We start from the raw sequence: 16,774 nt of genomic DNA on the forward strand, positions 1-16,774 counted from the left end.
ATGCAAGCGAGCCTGGCGCTGTGCTTAATGGAAGCTCTCATGGCTCTGGCAATATTTAATCCGACGGCCCACCCTAACGACCCCTGTGTGTCAAGCGTGGGGGTCCTGTCTGAGGAATATGCCTCAAATTCAAAGACCGATGTCAACAAACAATGTTACTTATTGTTGCCATGATAGAGAACGATGATAGAGTGTGTTGTTGATGACGACAGAGAGAAAAGAACAGCTAAATATCAGAGAGTGAGAAAGGGAGAAGGGGGGAGGTGACACAGGTGAGGCGGTAGTAAAGTACAGTGGGCGGAGAGTGGATAGTATGGGAGGGAGAGAGAAGAAAACAGATAAGGAGGGAATAGACGGAGGAATTTGTGAGGAACTGAAAGCAGCGGAGGGCAGTTGAGGGGAAAGGCAAGAGCGCTCAGCAGACACCAAATGTTACGCTTAAGAAGTCTGAGGAGGAATTAAACAAAGCACAGAGAGGCAGAGAAGGAAAAGAACAGGTAGAGTTGGTTGGCTTTCAATCTTACCTCGCAGCTAGTTACCACTTTCTTACTGTGATGAAAGAAAGCAAACAGAAGCTAAGTGATCTGCAAACAGAAAAGGGCAGCTGACGGCAGAAGAAGAGAAAGCAGAAGTAACAAGAAAAGGAGGGAAAGACGGCAGTTAGAAAGTCGAGGCTCCAGGAGATTAATTGAGGAAGAGAAACAAAACAGGAGAGACGAGGCTGCAGGGAGCGAGCGAGAGAGGGAATAAGTGAGAAACCAGCAGACACTCATTGACACAGAGGACTGGACTAAACTCAATGGATTACTGACATCAGCAAAACAAAGGAAGAAGAGCGTCAGAAAAGAGGTCACTGTGGTCCAGCAGCAGCGTAGCTCGCCTGAGCCTGCCTACTGTGCAACCAAGACAGCTGAGATAGACAGACTCAAGCACAGACAGACCTCTCGGTAACACCACCATGTTGATGAAAGAGTACCGCACATGCATGCCACTGACTGTGGATGAGGTAAGCGTGTTTGTTTTTCCCACGCTCACACACGTGCACACGCGCACGCACACACACACACACACAATCCTCCCACGACTTTAAACTGAAAGGGCAAGAGAGGGTTTTATTTCTAACGTGCAAAGTGTTGTTGTCCCTTGTAGTCTTGAAAGTGTTAATGTGCTGATAAGGAAAGTGCCAACGGAGCACACAGACCTCCTGCGGCGGCTCGGTGGGAGCTTTGGCACGCTGGGGTAGAGAGGAATGATCAGCACCGACGGGCTCGTCCAAACCGATGGAGCCAAAGCAACAACACCTGGCCGGCAGCATCATATCGCTGCTGTTGTGTCTGAATTATCTCTCCATCTGTCCACTTCTCTACTTCCCTCGCTTGCTTTAGCACAGCTAGCAGGCCAAAAACTAGTTGGACCGGTTTACGGATTTACAAGAACTGAAGTCAAACAAAAGCCTGCGGGTTTATCAACAAGGGAGATCCCGCTAAGAGAGAAAAGGTGGACAGACAAAGGTGGACAGACGAAGGGAGTTCATGCGCCAAGGTGGCCTTCAGAAGAAACGTCCTCATCGCCTCCTATACCGTCCCCTGTCCCCGTCCCCCCTCCCTCAATTATACGTGTTACCACAACAATGACAGTGACAAATAGCAGTCCAAAATAGGATTTACAGTATCAGTTCAGGGCACACAGGAACTCCAGCTGGCAGCAAATCCTCTTTCGCCTGAATGTAATGTAAGTTTAAGTGCAGCTTATTTGAGGCAGTATCAAATCGTGACAGTTACCTCAGTCCAAGCCTTTTACAATGTCCTAACCCTTGCTTCATTTTTTTAAGAAGGGAACGCTGCTGATATTCAGGCGTGAAATATCCAGAAGTACTTCTCCAACACAATACAGCTCAGCGTGTGTTAAGGAATGTTCACTTTTGTGTTCTGCTGTTGGAAAAGCTGACAGTTGGCGGCTGCAGTTCAGGTGGTAGAGTGAGTTAGTGGAGTTGCACAGACGCAACTGCCAAATAAATCCCATGATCCAACCTGTCCGAGATTTTGGGCAAATCTACAGCTGAGCCATACTCTTTCCATACTCTTGCTTTGGAGCTGAGCGCACAATAAAATTACAAATATTTAGATACGGTTGTCGCATTGTCAGTAGACAGATCCAGGGTTGCATAACAATTTCAAGTCTTTGCTCGCCGTATTTAATCACTGGAAAAGTTGCCATGAGCTTTACTTTAATCTTAAATTCTTTCATGTTCAGTTCCCGTCACACTGGCACTATCTGCAGAGTTCCCCGCAATGATGAGCTATAGTTACACTCAGGCATTCATGACACATTCACAGCTTGTAAACTATCCTTGCTTTTTTTTTTTTTTTTTTAAAGACAGGAGGAGGAAAATACACGCCAAGTGCCGTCAATAGATGAGTCTGTCAACGCATAAATCATCACCGCCAGTCAGATAACAACAATGATTTAAGGACAGATAGGTCTTTTCAACTTCCTGCTAAGATTAGTTTCCTAAAAAAGAGATTCACAACCTGTGAGGGAGGAGCTTATTGCTCTGCAGTCTGTTAGTCTTAAGACTGTGTATAAACTCCCATCGCTGGGATTAATTAAGTCCCATGGATACCTAATAAGTAAATATTGAATGTTCACATTCCACCTGTAATTGGAGAAGGAGGAGTGCCACGTTGATGTCAACAGAGTACAGTACTGAGATCTGCCCACCTCTTTCTCTCTCTTAAAATAATGCTTTAGTGCCACGCAACTACAGGGCAACTAAATGAATTACATTACAGTGGCCACAGCAGAACAGTTTACTTGTTTGCAGTGTAATTTAATTGCTTTTTCATGCAAGCGTTCACCAAGTGCTCTGCAATTAAAACGCGAACCCAATGCTGTCCATAGAACCAATGTTGAGGAGGAAAAGACAGACAGCAGCATCAGTGCAGAAACTGATGTATCATTGTGGAAATTGTTGAAAAGGACACCCTGAATCTGTCAGGTTGGGCTCGTGGAGGAGGCCGCTCCAGATGCCCAAAGGTCTCGTCCTCTTTAGACTCACTAACAGAAAACACTCCCGCCTCATCAGCATCGAGCACAAACTGGGGGCTGCAGCAGAGAACAAAGTCGTACTCCCCCTCTTTAATTCACACTCGCATGCATTCACCCTCACTGGCCTAATTCAATTTTGATGTCAGATATGGTAACTTGAGGGAAATCTTTAAACACAGCAAAATACCATTTAAAAAATGAAAGAGCAAATAACAAAGCGTGCCGTAAACAGCAGTGCGTAAGTGCCTGTCGAGACAAAATGAGACTCAGCAACTATATGGCTGAACCTGCTGCCAGGAGATTTTTCTGTCTTCTCTCTCTCCAGCTACTTCCTCTTAGTGGCTGATGGTTATTATAATTTCCTCAATGGAGTGTGCAGTTCATTGATTAGAAGTGGTATTACTGTATTGATTTGTTATTGAAGTCAATACAATTCCTTATTACCTTGTGGCCACCAATGAGTACAAAATTCTTTCATCTTTTTAAATCCTTCAGAAATGTCAAGTCAAGTCATTTTATTTGTAGAGCCTAAAATCTAAAATTTGCCTCAAAGGGCTTGAAAATCAGATGTCACGCTATATCCTTTAAGTAAAGATGAATTAAAGAATGCAAACCCTATTAGTTCACATGCACGGTCATATTGTGCCTATTTTACAACATTTGCATGTTTTAAACAAAATACATTCATCTTTCCCTCCCTCCAAAATAAGAGCTTACGCAACTGTTAGCGAGAAGGGAGGTGTGTGTGGAGCCAGAGTCCTCCGGAGCGCCGTATCGCACTTCATTATAATCAAATGCAAAAGGATTTGATTTAAATCCCTCTTGTAACTGTACACCATTCCAACTATTTAGTTTCACTGGGGAATACGTCACAGTCATACTTAGAGAACTGGTACGAATAAGATGGGGGTATCAGCTTTTAACACCAGGGTATTGTGATACCTTTCTAGTATCGGTACACCGTGCAACATGACCCCTTTCGAGTATCTCCCCCCGTGGCTTTAAGAGCTACCTTTGCAAAGGTGCAACATATCTTTCTCGCGAGCCAATCAGAGCAGACTTGGCTTTTTTGGAGGAGGGCTTAAAGAGACAGATCCTAAAATTGAGCGTTTCAGACAGAGCGTGACTGCAAGTACAGTCAGTTTGAGAATAATGTGTGTTTGGGGATCTTAAAGCTTGCAAATCTTTCTAATAGAAACCCAAAATACAAGTATGACCTGCAAATGAGCATCACATGCCCCCTTTAACCACTGTTTTTATTAAGCAGTCCTCCTGTAATGTCAGTGAACAGCAATATTAGGGCCCTATGATTACCACACAATCTCTTTTACTACCAATGAATTTTACATTTGTAAGAGGAAAAGGGTGCGAGTCCCTTCAAATGTTGTATGGCTTTTGATGATTTTGCTTTGTGCTTCACGTTTTCTCACCACAGTTTCTTATCTTTCTCTCTCTCCCGCCCTCTCTTTTCACCCCATCCTCACCTCCATGCACCTCATCCTAAACCTCTCCTCGGGCTCCAGTACAGGATTGGCCAGCTGTACATGATCAGTAAGCACAGCTGCGAGCAGAGTGGTGGCGGAGAAGGGGTGGAAGTGTTGACGAATGAGTCAGATACTCACCCCCAGCACGGCCTCGGACAGCTGACAGAGAAGAGAATCTACCTCAGCAGGTAGAGTGCATCGCGTTGCTGTACTAATGAGGCACTAAAACTAATAACTGGTGATTTGCAGTCGGAGCCTTATATGCTCGAGTTGTCAGCTCTGTCATTATGATAACTGATTGTGTTTGCTCTTTGATCCCTCACTTCACTGCAAAGCTTTACGCTCTATAGATCCACGTTGCAGGTATCACTACTGACAAGCAATAAAACATCATTTCAACACAGTAACACCAACACTGGAGTGTAAACTGCCCACATCCAAAGTCCAAGCTTTGCTGCCTGGAACAAGTTGAGGCCTATACTGTGTGTTTACAGGAGACCCGTTATTGTGCCGTGAGCTCATCTTTACAGTCAACGCTTCAAGTGTTCTAACGTACAGACTTTCAGCTGAGAAAAACACATCATCCTGATGGTCATAGAAACATATCTCTTGAGACATCAGAGGCTGGTCACACACAAAACACAAACGTTTGAACTTTTGAATAGAAGTTCATATATTTAAGTGGTCCATATTTAAGTCCCTAACCCTAAACGAACCTCACTCATTACCCTAATGTAACCTCAACTCTTATTCTAATCACCAGTACGAACCCAAGGCCTAATCCTAAAATAAACGCTTACAGAAGTAAAGAAATGTTCTCACTGTGGAGGATTGTCCTAATCTTTCTGTGCTTGTGGGACATTTGCTCCTCATTAGTAAAGATATGCTGGAACACACACACACACACACAAGCTATGTGCAAAATGTATTTTACTTCAATCATGCTCTGACATGTGACGTAAAAGCTACAGCGACAATTCCTCACCAGTGTAATGAGTCATAAAAGGAATGCTGTGGTGAGAGTAGCCTGCAGGTAATCTGGCTGGAAATGGCCCAGAAACCACTTAGGATGTCTCTGTCTCCTTCCATAATCTCTATCTCTATCTCGTACTATTCCCCTCTTTCACTCTCTGACTATGATCCTTCTTTCTTCCCTTTTTGCGTTCAGTAAACTCCCGTCCTGGGCGAAAACATTTGTCCCGCGATTCTTCTATGTGACAGAAAAGGCCTGGAACTTCTACCCGTACACCATTACAGGTGCGTTTTTGTGTTCGAGCGCCTTTGTTTTAAACATCAAGTTGCTTTCACTTCAATGCATTATACAAAAAAAACGTATTTACTTTTAACAGCTGGTTCCATCAAATATTCATCACTATGTATGCATGTATTCCCCGTGGTAACGTGCATGTGTGAGAGCAATTGCGTGCTCATGCATGTATGAGTAACTAATGCTGTTTCTCCCTTTCCATATTGAACGTCCCTGGTGCTGCAGAGTACTCGGTAAGTATTCTCACACATCATTTAGTGTACATGAATAAACAGAGCTCATCTCTTTCCATTATCAGTGGATCTAATCTGCAGCCTGTTTCCACTCTCTCTATCTCTGCCCTCAACCATTTTTTCCTCCATTTTTACCTCTCGTCACCCCCGTAGGTATCAATCCTCCCCAAGTTCAGCATCCGCATTGAGACGAGATTCGAGAACAACAAGGGCGATAACAGCAATGTGAGTATGAGAGGGAGCGAGAGGTGAGAAAGATGGAGTGATTATGGGAGAGAGGGAGGAGAAAGACAAGGGGGAAGGGGAGAAATTGCTATTTTCTCTGCAGCACGAGGAAAATGTTCATCACATTGATGTGCCCATTACAAGGAGCACAAGCAAAGCGTGAGCACGGCTGCCATGCTGCATTTTGTCCAAGACGAATAAACACACACACACAGAAATTCAGTGACAACTGCAACTCTGTCTGGCCATTCACTTTGCGCTCCGTAATCAGGGAAAGACTCGAGGAACAAGACCCAATGTGTCCAAATATGGAGATCTACAGCTCTGCTTGTGGAGAAAAATCTGGCGAATCTTGTTTCATGTCACACAGTTACAGGTTACATAGGTTTATTCCAAACAAACACGAATTCATAGAGTCGTGCATGATTTATTCACATCATTAAATAAGCCAAGTTCTGTACTTAAGAAGAAATTTGAGGTAATTTTACTTTGAGTATTCTACTGTATTTGACAGTTGGAGTTACTTCTTTGCAAATTAGTTATTATACACAAAAGAAATAAAGGGCGTATAAAATACGATACTTTGTTACAGATTAAACCACCCAAAGGTTTATCAAATTAGAGCTTTAATATTTTGTCCATTTTGATAATCTTTTACGCCCCTTTTTAACATTTCATGTTTCCAGGTTCTCACATGTGAGGACTTGATTTTTTTCCATGTCATTATTATAATGATCTTATTCTATTTTTTGCAGTTTCTTTTTCTGCATATTTAGTATTTATACTTCTGATACTTTAACTACATTTGCCTGGTCTTATACCTTTAAACGGTGCAATATACGACATTCAGAGCATTATTGTGGTAGCAAACAACTATTTGCAATGTAAAGATATAGCGGGGTAATGTCTACCTGTGCAGAGAATGATGCTGATCTCCCTCTGTGTAAGCCGAGCTTTTCCTGGCTCTGTTGACGTAGCGGGGCCGGTAGCGTATGCATTTAGTGCATGTTTGTGCATGCGAGCGTGCCCCACTGGCGAACTCATGGCCACTGTGCCCACTGGCGGCTTTGTTGCGGAAGCGTAGCCCTCACCCTCGGATTCCCCCTCAGGTGAACATTGTTGGCACTTTTGCCGTAGTCTGCACTGTCAGCAGCACTGTTAGCTGCAAGATGCTTAGAATCCCGTATTGCACTTTCAAGTAACGTTTTCAACGCAAGACTTTTACTCGTAATGGGAGTATTTTTACAGTGCAGAGGCTTTCTATATCTATCTATCTCTGTATGATTATCTAAAGAAAACAGAGAGACAATGACGAGGATGCCCTGAGCACATTGTGAAAAGCAACACAAAACAACCGGCTGATGCAACTCATTCCATGGGAGGGAGCAAGGCCTCGGGTAGACACAGACCAACAGCAGCACCACAGGAGCACAGCAGGCTTTTATCCAACAGCAGGTTTTCCTTATTTGTTAGTTTTCAACTGTGCAATGAAGAACTTCAGCAAGGCATTAGCACACATTTTAAACCAAGGTCAGATAAAAGAGCAGCCCCCTCTCTCCATTGCATTCCTCATTTTCGCTCAAGGAAAAGTGTATTCTGCTCTCATAATTCTTCTTTTTCCCCCTCTTTTAATATCTCTCATATGTCCTTGCCCCCCTCCCCCCCCCCCTCTGTCTGTTCTCTCCCATTTTCTCCATTGTGATTTGCTCCAAGGGCCTCAGGGTGGTATATAGTGAGGGGGAGTTATGGTGTGTGACCTCAGTTTTCTACACAGTTACTCATCTACTCTCATCCACCCTCTCCACTGAGTGAGTGACTGTGTGCGTGTGAGAGATCGGGTGGAGTGTGTGTATGAGTGTCTGCTCCCATTATACTGTATCTGACCTCCCCCGTCTGTCTGGATGCAGGTGTTTGGGGACACGCCGACCCCAGCAGAGAATGTGAGTTTCCTGGATATCCTGAGTGACCCCATCCCTGAAAAGCACTACAAAGAGTCAGAAGTACGTACTGTTCTGTTACATGCACACAAACATGAATGTGCAGCCACATAAAGGGAAAAATGAATTACTATGTGCAAAAAAACCTATATTGATCACAATAAAGGGAACCTATCATTCTAATTTTCTGGTCCATACTTGCATTTAGGGTGTCGGCTAGAAAACATTTCCATGCTTTTAATGTTCAAGAAAAACTTTATTCCTCCAAAACGGTCTGGCTGAATATACCTTCATTTACTCTCTAAGCCCTCCACCCCCAGTCTGCTCTTATTGGTCTGCGTTTCCGGGCCTTTCGCTTCAGTACCTGTCGCTGTCTTGACAGCGGCCCAAGAGCCCAAGAGCTCACTGTGTGTGTGTGTGTGTGTGTGTCAACTGCACAGAGTTTAGCTGCACATCTATCTTGAACTATGACCAAAGCAGTTTCTTAACCAAAAACTTGACGCGACACACGTTCCAGCAAGAATCTGATCCTAAATCGGGGAGAAATTAACAACACCTGCAACCAAGATCACAGGATTTCCTGACGTTTTCTCTGGTAAATAATGCTATTTATATCTCTCTCTCACATCATGTTAAATTAATATTTATGCATAAACTCTGTAAACCGTAAATATACACTCTATTTTGTCTTTTCGGGTAAAGAGATAAGGAAGAACATTGGGTCACTGTTTAGCCAGAAGAAGAAGAAGAAGAAAACATTTACAGTGAGGAGACACAGAGGTAACATGTTAGCATGTAGCTACATGTAGCAGAGTATGAAATGCAAACACAATGACTCCCTGGCTGTGGTGGTGGAAAGTACAACATGAAACAATAGTCACGTGATCATTTCCTGTAAAAGTATACCTGGTAAACATGAGAGGGTAAAGTAGTCGTTTGGTTATTACCGTAGGAGCTGTCAGCATTTGTTCACACGGTGTCTGACCAGTTCAACTTGCTTGATGACGCACCAACATGCAGGAATTGACTTTGTCCTGCACCTTGTCAACAAAACTGAAAGTGAAATTACTGATTTCATATAAAAACTGCTCAATAACTACAGTATCAGCAGCTACTGAGAGCTATTTAGATCTTTTCACTCATATTTTCATATTTGTGCAGTGAAATATTTGTCAAAGCTACAGATTATCAAATTTGAAACACTTTCAAAATACTGTGGAGAATATTTTATAATTCATATTGTCACCTGTCAACATTGTAATAAAGTTTGACTGTGAAACAGAAATGTGTGGCCTAACAGTCACAGTTTTTTTTTACCCTTCTACACGCATGAAATCAGATTATTTACCTGTTAAAACAATGCAATTGCATAAAGCCTCTGTGTTTTTATCTAAGATCCCTATTTCTAAATAAAAAAATGACATAAACCCTTGTTAAAAATATAGCCTGCATACTAACGTTGTGTCAGCTGGTGATGGAACCCTCAGGTCAGTGGTCAACCTGACACGAGACTTGTCTGATGCTGCTTCTCCTCTGATGGTTTCTCATTCTGTGGGGAGAGACCGGTGCGTTCAGGAACACCTCATCAAACAGGAGCTTCTGGGCCGAGCATCAGGTCACTCGGATAACCTGTAAATCATGTCAGGTTCAGTACGAGATAGTATTGTAATGTATTAACATCAAAGGTGATTGCACTAGGCACACTCGAGCTTTAGTCTTTAGAAATAATGCTGTGTTTGCTATGAACAACTTGTTAGTCCTATAATAAAGTGATAATAAAATAACAGTGTTGGTAAAAGAAGTTGCAAAAACTTACATATTCTGTTACAGCCCTTCATTGTTACTTGCAGAGCATTTTTTATTACAGAACAAGGCAATAGTGGTTTAAATACCTTAATTCTCACATGAAAAAACAATGGAATCCACAAAGTCTTACTTTCTGCCTTTATTTCCTCCCCCCCCCCCCCCCCCATTGTTCCCTGTTATCAAGCAAACCCACTTACCATGACCTTGTAATCTGCAAGCAATCAGGTAACATGTTTGGTGGTTGGTGACATTTATCTTCAGCGGTTGTGAAAAAAAAAAATATTCACAAGCCATTTGGTCTGATTATCAATACAAAGACAAACATTTCAGAGAAATAAGGTCACTTACAGTTTGCACTTCTGTCTTCTCAACGCAGCCATTTTCTAGATGGAAAAGCCTCGCCGAAAATCACACTGTTGTTGAGGAAAGAGTTAGCATAGGACAGTTGTTGGCCCAAACCCGAATCCGATATTGTCAGGCGTTATCTTCTTCAGGAAATGCTAACAAATTGAACTTTCCTTCACACACAACTTAAAGAGTAGTCCTGAGCAGAGCACCATCCTTCGTGGGCGGCCTGTGCCTGGAGCAGATGATGAAATAGAGAAATCTGTGACGAGCTGCATCAGCTTTTTGCGAAAGTAAAATGCAAATTGCCTGAAGCCTGAGGTTTTACCTCATAACTTGAAACAATGGCCACATTTAATATCCAGTAACATTACATAAATAAAAGCATAAAAGATCCCCTTTAAAGGAATAGTTCTGCATTTTTTGGAAATAGGCTTAGTATTACCTCAGGAGATTGATACCACTCTCATGCGTTTGTATCAAGCACATAGCACAGTTAAGCTTTAAGACTGGAAGTGGGGAAAGAAGTCAGCCTGGTTCTGGTAAAACATCAAATTGTGATTTTTACGTGCAGTTACATCGGTTCAGGGCACAAATGAAAACAGTTAAGAGAGTGCAAATGTGGTTCCAAAATTGGTTTCAAGTGCATTGCATTACATTAGGCTGAGGAGCTCAACTTATGTTGTTGCAAAATGTGAGTAATGTCAAGCGAGTAGTCCCACAGAGCCATCATCAACAACATTATACAAGCGGACTTATGGCAAGAAAGCAAATAAGCATATTGACCAAAATGTAGAACTTCTCTCCATAAATCATTTATTTGTAAAGGAAAATAAATGACATTTTTTGTTATTTACTTTGATTTACTGGCTTGAGTCTTTGCTCCTGAAAGAGCATAAAACTGGTGACACACCCTTTTAAATCTTCACTCCCTCCCTGCCACGGTTTTACACTTCTTCACTTCCTTCAGGCATGCATGCATGCATGCACACACAAACCAAAAAAAGCACAACACACTGAACTCATCAATCAAGTGACACGGCGAAAACGAAAAACCACAAACACTTTCGTAATGTGTTGTCAACAACAATCTGCTTGCATCTCCACACACACACACACAATTTCCCCCCGAAGACACCTCACAGGGCCAAAGTTTCTGCAGACTCAGCAAATAACGTATAGACCCACTGTTTACTCTGTGCAGGATCTGAGTCGCTGGCAGTCAAGTAAAACTGGCCGAGGGCCTCTGGAGAAAGGCTGGAGAGACAACCAGAAGCCCATTATGTGCTCCTATAAGAGGGTGCAATGCAGCTTCGAGGTGTACGGCCTCCAGACCAGGACTGAGGAGTTCATACACAGAGTGAGTTGTTGTTTTTTTCATCATGCCTTTTCCCTGTGCTGATGTACAGAGGGTTGGATCAAGACACAATCTGCAATTCATGTTACGATCCCATATAGGTGTAATACAAGGTGCCAAAATTAGAATTTATAGCTAATTGGATTGAATCAAGCGCTGCGCTTCATTCAAGCATTGCTTTCTACATGTTGGAGTCTTTATACAGCTCCAGTAAAAATGGTGATCCTTCACCATCCGGATTGGTTATTTGTAACTCAAATATGCCATGTGTCGCATTTTGACACAAAAATCATTATGACACTAATTTACAGACAGTATAATTACCAAGACCATCGCCGTTTTATGTAATACCATATTAGATCAGATTTATTGGAGAAAAAAAAAATCGCTGTATTGTTTTATACAACAAGAAAGAGTAAGAGGACGTCTGTTGTTCATGGCGTGAACAAAGCAAAGGTTCTCAGAGGTTCCCACAGAGGAAGCTGGTGTAACAAGTTCGAGAGCTGATTTTTTTTAAATCCCTTTCGATCCGACACATGTATCCTACACAATGAAGCAAAGTCATTAAACTAGAAATAAAAACCGAAAGCACTAACAACAAAACTAGAAACGCCTTTCGTTTCCACCATTATCACTTTGACAGGAATGTGGTTTCAGTTACAGGCAAGTGCAAATAAAACTGCTGAGATAAGTTTCCATTCATCTAAGATAAGTTCTCCCTTATCCTAATCATGATCTAATTATTTTAAAGTAGTGACATAAAGTAATCACGATCATTCTTGACAATGACGTACTTTAACATACTGCTGAATGTAGCATTCCAGACCAATTCTGAATTCAGATTACTATGTAGCCTTTTTATTTACATTTTCTTTGTCCTGCCATGTGTTTGTTTTTGATATAATTTCAGAACATCCGGGACATTCTTCTGATTGGCCACAGGCAAGCCATAGCATGGACAGACGAATGGCACGGTGGGTCACAATAAAACAATTTAGATGTTACAGACACAACAACAGAACAAAGCAGTTGTACTTGGTTGTATTCTTAGATGTACACCCTGTGAAATGTAATACACATTACAGACTCTGTGCTGATGCTGTGTGTGTGCGTGTGTGTGCGTGTATTTTGCTTTCCCCACAGGACTGAGTTTTGAGGAGGTGAGAGAGTACGAGCAAGCAATGCAAGAGAAGACCAACACTAAAGTCAAATCCAGTCAGAACACAGGTGAGGTTGCAGCTCCTGACCTGCACTGTACAGAAATATCACAGAGGATTGGGAGGGAAGACAGAAGGGGGGAGTAAGGGAGAGGAGAGCGAATACAGCTGGATGTGACACCAGCGAAGGTACAGAGAGAGACGAGTAGTATGTGAAAAGAGCAGTAAGTTGGAAATGCATAATTGTGCTGCACGGTTATTCGTTATGCATTTCATTTCAGCTAAATAAGCAGCGGCTGCAGAAGGAGTTGTAGAGGAATTAAAGAGAGGGAAAAACAAACTGTTCAGATCACTAGGAATTTACAATAAGTCGAACACATAATTTGTATTTATTTAGCCCACCATGTTAACCATCGCTGTCAACCGACTACAAAATAGTATGAAACAGACTTGAACTGAGGTTGGTTGCGCCAGTAGTGCCTTAGCTGTGCCCTACAAGGACCCAGATGGCTGGTGCACATCTGTGGGAGAGAGAGAGAGAAAAAAAACGAAGAGGGAAGAGCAGTCAGCAGGCATTTCACTACACATGGAGCAGTGAGGAGGGAGAGACGACAGGGTGTATGCCCAGAAAAGGACGACAGAACGACAGATGTCAGGGGGGGAAAAGAGTGACTGCTGGCTCATGAAGCGATAATGCCACTGCGTCCGTCTGATAAACAGCGTAATGCAGCCACCTGCTGAACTCCCCACATCACCAGCCCTCTCAACATAAATAACCAGCCATTGCAGCACTTAGCTGCAAATGTCAGCCCTGGTGGGGGTCTGTGTCTGGGCCTATGTGTGCCTGTTGTGGGTGCATATGTGTATGTGTGTGTTTTTTGTGTGTGTGTATGTGGTCACCCTGCCCCCTGCTGGGTAGTCTAGTGAACCTCAGCTGGATGTGAGAGATATCAAAGGTAGAATTCCCAGTATGGCCTGTAGCTGTTTGCTGCCTGTGCTCTCTCTGTGTGTGTGTGTGTGTGTGTGTGTGTGTGTGTGTGTGTGTGTGTGTGTGTGTGTGTGTGTGTGTGTGTGTGTGTGTGTGTGTGTGTGTGTGTGTGTGTGTGTGTGTGTGTGTGTGTGTGTGTGTGTGATGATGAGAGACATCAAGCTGCAACAAATCTGCAGTCATTGCTCAACCTGCTGCAGCTCGCTGCACCGCCATGACTCCCTACAGGCCAAACGATGCCACTGTGTTTTTATCCGCACAGCCCAAATAATAGTTTTCATTTCATTCATCGACCATAATCAAAGTAAATGGATGTCATTTACACTAGAGTCTAATATAAAGTCGGGAGTGTGGGTCGAACACCAATAAGGGATTTAACTAATGGGAATCTAAGTGAACGACACAGATCTTGAGTATACTTAAATAAATTGAAAACTGAAACAGTTGTCCCTCTGTTTCTCTTCTTCTCAGTGTCTCTTTTGTTTTTCTTCCTCTTTTATCTCTGTGCTGTTGTTCCTTTCATGTCATGTGTATCTAATACTCTCTCCATCTCTCCGTCTGTCAATTTCAATTTGCTTTAATGGCATAACGTGAAAAGCATCTCGATGTCAAGGCAAATGGAGGAGAATGGAGGATAAAGGAAACAGGAACAATTTAGAAAGCATTTCTCTCTCTCTCTCTCTCTCTCTCTCAGGCTCACCGACTGCCTCACGTCCTCTGTTATCTCGCTCCATCTCAGTGACGGACGAGTGTTCCCTGAAGAAGATGGGAGTGAAGACTGTGGCCATGTCTGACCCCTCTGCCTCCTCTGTGCCCCACAGTCCCATGCGCCTCTACTCCAACCCTGAATGACGCCTGACACAATTCAGACAATTCAGTTTCAGGGGTTGATGTACTGGACAACGTTGTGTCATATTACCATAAAACACTGATTCAACAAGTGGGATATAACCTGTTAATAAATAATCTTGAGATGCAGTGGCAGGCTTTAGAACCATTAGACAGAGACGTCGAGCTGTTTTACCCTGTTTCCAGTCTTAGTGCTAAGCTAAGCTAAGCTAGCTGGCTACATATTTACAGTACATATATGAGAGCAGTATAGATCTAATTCCCCAGCAGAGAGCTAAATAATGCATGTTTCCTGCAAGACCACCGAAGAAATATGCATCTCTTCTCATGCACATGTAGTTGCGCTCTTCACTGCATGTTAGAACCGCACGAACGCAGAAGAACACACAAACATTGTGTGCCTATTTAAAAGCAATTTTTACTGTTGCAAACAAAAATCCTACCAGTGTCTTGGACAACCTGTAAACTTGGTGCATTTCAGCGCTTTTTGTCAGTTCATCAGCGATAGTGGAGCTCAGCGACCACCAGCAGTGCTCTCCGATTGTTCCCTAACCCCCTCCCAGCAGCCTACAGACAGATGCATAAGGAGTTTAACAGAGTGGATCTAATGAGAGAGAAGAAGAGAACGGAGGAGGCTGCTATAGATCTGTTCCCCTCTCCACCTCAGCCAACAGGTCAGACCAGGTGTATTGACGGAGAGCAGTGAGGCGTCGTATTGGTTCCTTGATCACTTAGCTGAGCACTGCAGATTGGTCAAACCAGGGCTAAACTTCAACTATGAGTCAATAATATGACCATTTATAAGACTATTAGCTTAATTCTTTGATGTACATTTAGAGGAGAATGGGTTTTCAGCATAAGGGATCAACGATGAAATGTGTCTGCTGTCCTTATTTGTTAAACATTTTAGTTTGAAGAACGATCAAGTGGAAGATATATGTGGAAATTACACTGTACAGTCTTTTGTAATGGATTGTTTACGAATAAATACAATTGATATCCAATGAGAGAGTCAAGTAGTATCTTGATATCTGCCTAGACAAGCAAAAAAAATAAATGGAGTCACTGCACACATTATCAGCTATGTCTAATCAGCATTGACCTGTAAAGATGGACCAGCTGCTCTCACATCATAGCACTCACATATAATCTACTCACCAAGTTCACACTTGTGTGCCATGTGGAACCGGCAGCTTCTGGCAGTTTTCTCTCTCTGCAACGGAGAGGAGAACAATGGATGTTTCACAGAGGCAGGGCTGTGGGTTGGGCGTGTGTGCATGTCCGTCATCACTCTATCTCTTCATTGTTCAAGACTTCAGGACAAAAGCCCAGGCTCGTCCCGAACTTCCTGTGACTGACAGACATGGCAGCTTGCTTCAAATGGGGCACTAAATAGCTCGCATTATGGGGCTCATTATGGCTTCTTTTATCCATACAAATCAAGAGCCAGCATGACAATTTGTTATTAACTTCCCGACAAAGGGGTTTGCAAGACGTGCATTCGCGTACACACACAAACACGTAAATAAATGCATGCAAAACTCTTTCTCAATGCGTCTATTTTACAGAAGCAGCAGGAGGCTGATATGAAAGAGCAAGTGCTCAACACAGCCAAGAGTGTTCACAAGTGCTGCAGAGGGAGCCCAAACTGCTGGCTGCACTGCATTAACATTACCCCTTTCTCTTTTACTTCTTTGTCTCTCCCATTAAATGTTCTCTCTCAGTCTCCACTATTCTGCCTCTCCTTTCTCTCTCTATCCTCCTCCTTCATTCTCCCTCTCTTATTCTTGAAATCCCCCTTGCTCTCATTCCTCTTTATCCGTGTGCCCTCATCTTCGTTCCTCAAGAGGGCCTCTAAAGAAGATATAATGTTCATTATATGGAAATGTTCCCCAATGGTACATTACCATAGATCCTGACCCTGTAGCGCTGAATCAGCCTGCTGTTCCCAGTTCGCCCCTCAGACCCCACAAATAGTGCCATCGCCGGCACTGTACCATCACTTTCATGTAAAACCTTGAGCTGGACACCTATGGGTTCAGAAAGAGAGGAAGAAGGTACAAAGGAAAGTAAGGAAA

The 16,774-nt window shown here is 42.9% G+C and overlaps 1 protein-coding gene across 1 annotated transcript; it reads left to right on the forward strand.

The window, feature by feature from the left end:
• The first annotated feature begins 394 nt into the window (after nucleotides 1–394).
• pitpnc1b (phosphatidylinositol transfer protein cytoplasmic 1b) lies at nucleotides 395–15,623 on the forward strand. Its single transcript, XM_079274880.1, has 10 exons — nucleotides 395–1,006; nucleotides 4,572–4,720; nucleotides 5,701–5,789; nucleotides 6,025–6,032; nucleotides 6,186–6,257; nucleotides 8,165–8,257; nucleotides 11,550–11,705; nucleotides 12,613–12,676; nucleotides 12,846–12,929; nucleotides 14,542–15,623. The coding sequence occupies exons 1-10, from the start codon at nucleotides 959–961 to the stop codon at nucleotides 14,697–14,699; spliced, it is 921 nt and encodes a 306-aa protein (XP_079131006.1). The 5' UTR covers nucleotides 395–958; the 3' UTR covers nucleotides 14,700–15,623.
• The last annotated feature ends 1,151 nt before the right edge of the window (nucleotides 15,624–16,774 follow it).

This window comes from Melanostigma gelatinosum (assembly GCF_949748355.1).
Source record: "Melanostigma gelatinosum genome assembly, chromosome: 9".
NCBI lineage: Eukaryota > Metazoa > Chordata > Actinopteri > Perciformes > Zoarcidae > Melanostigma > Melanostigma gelatinosum.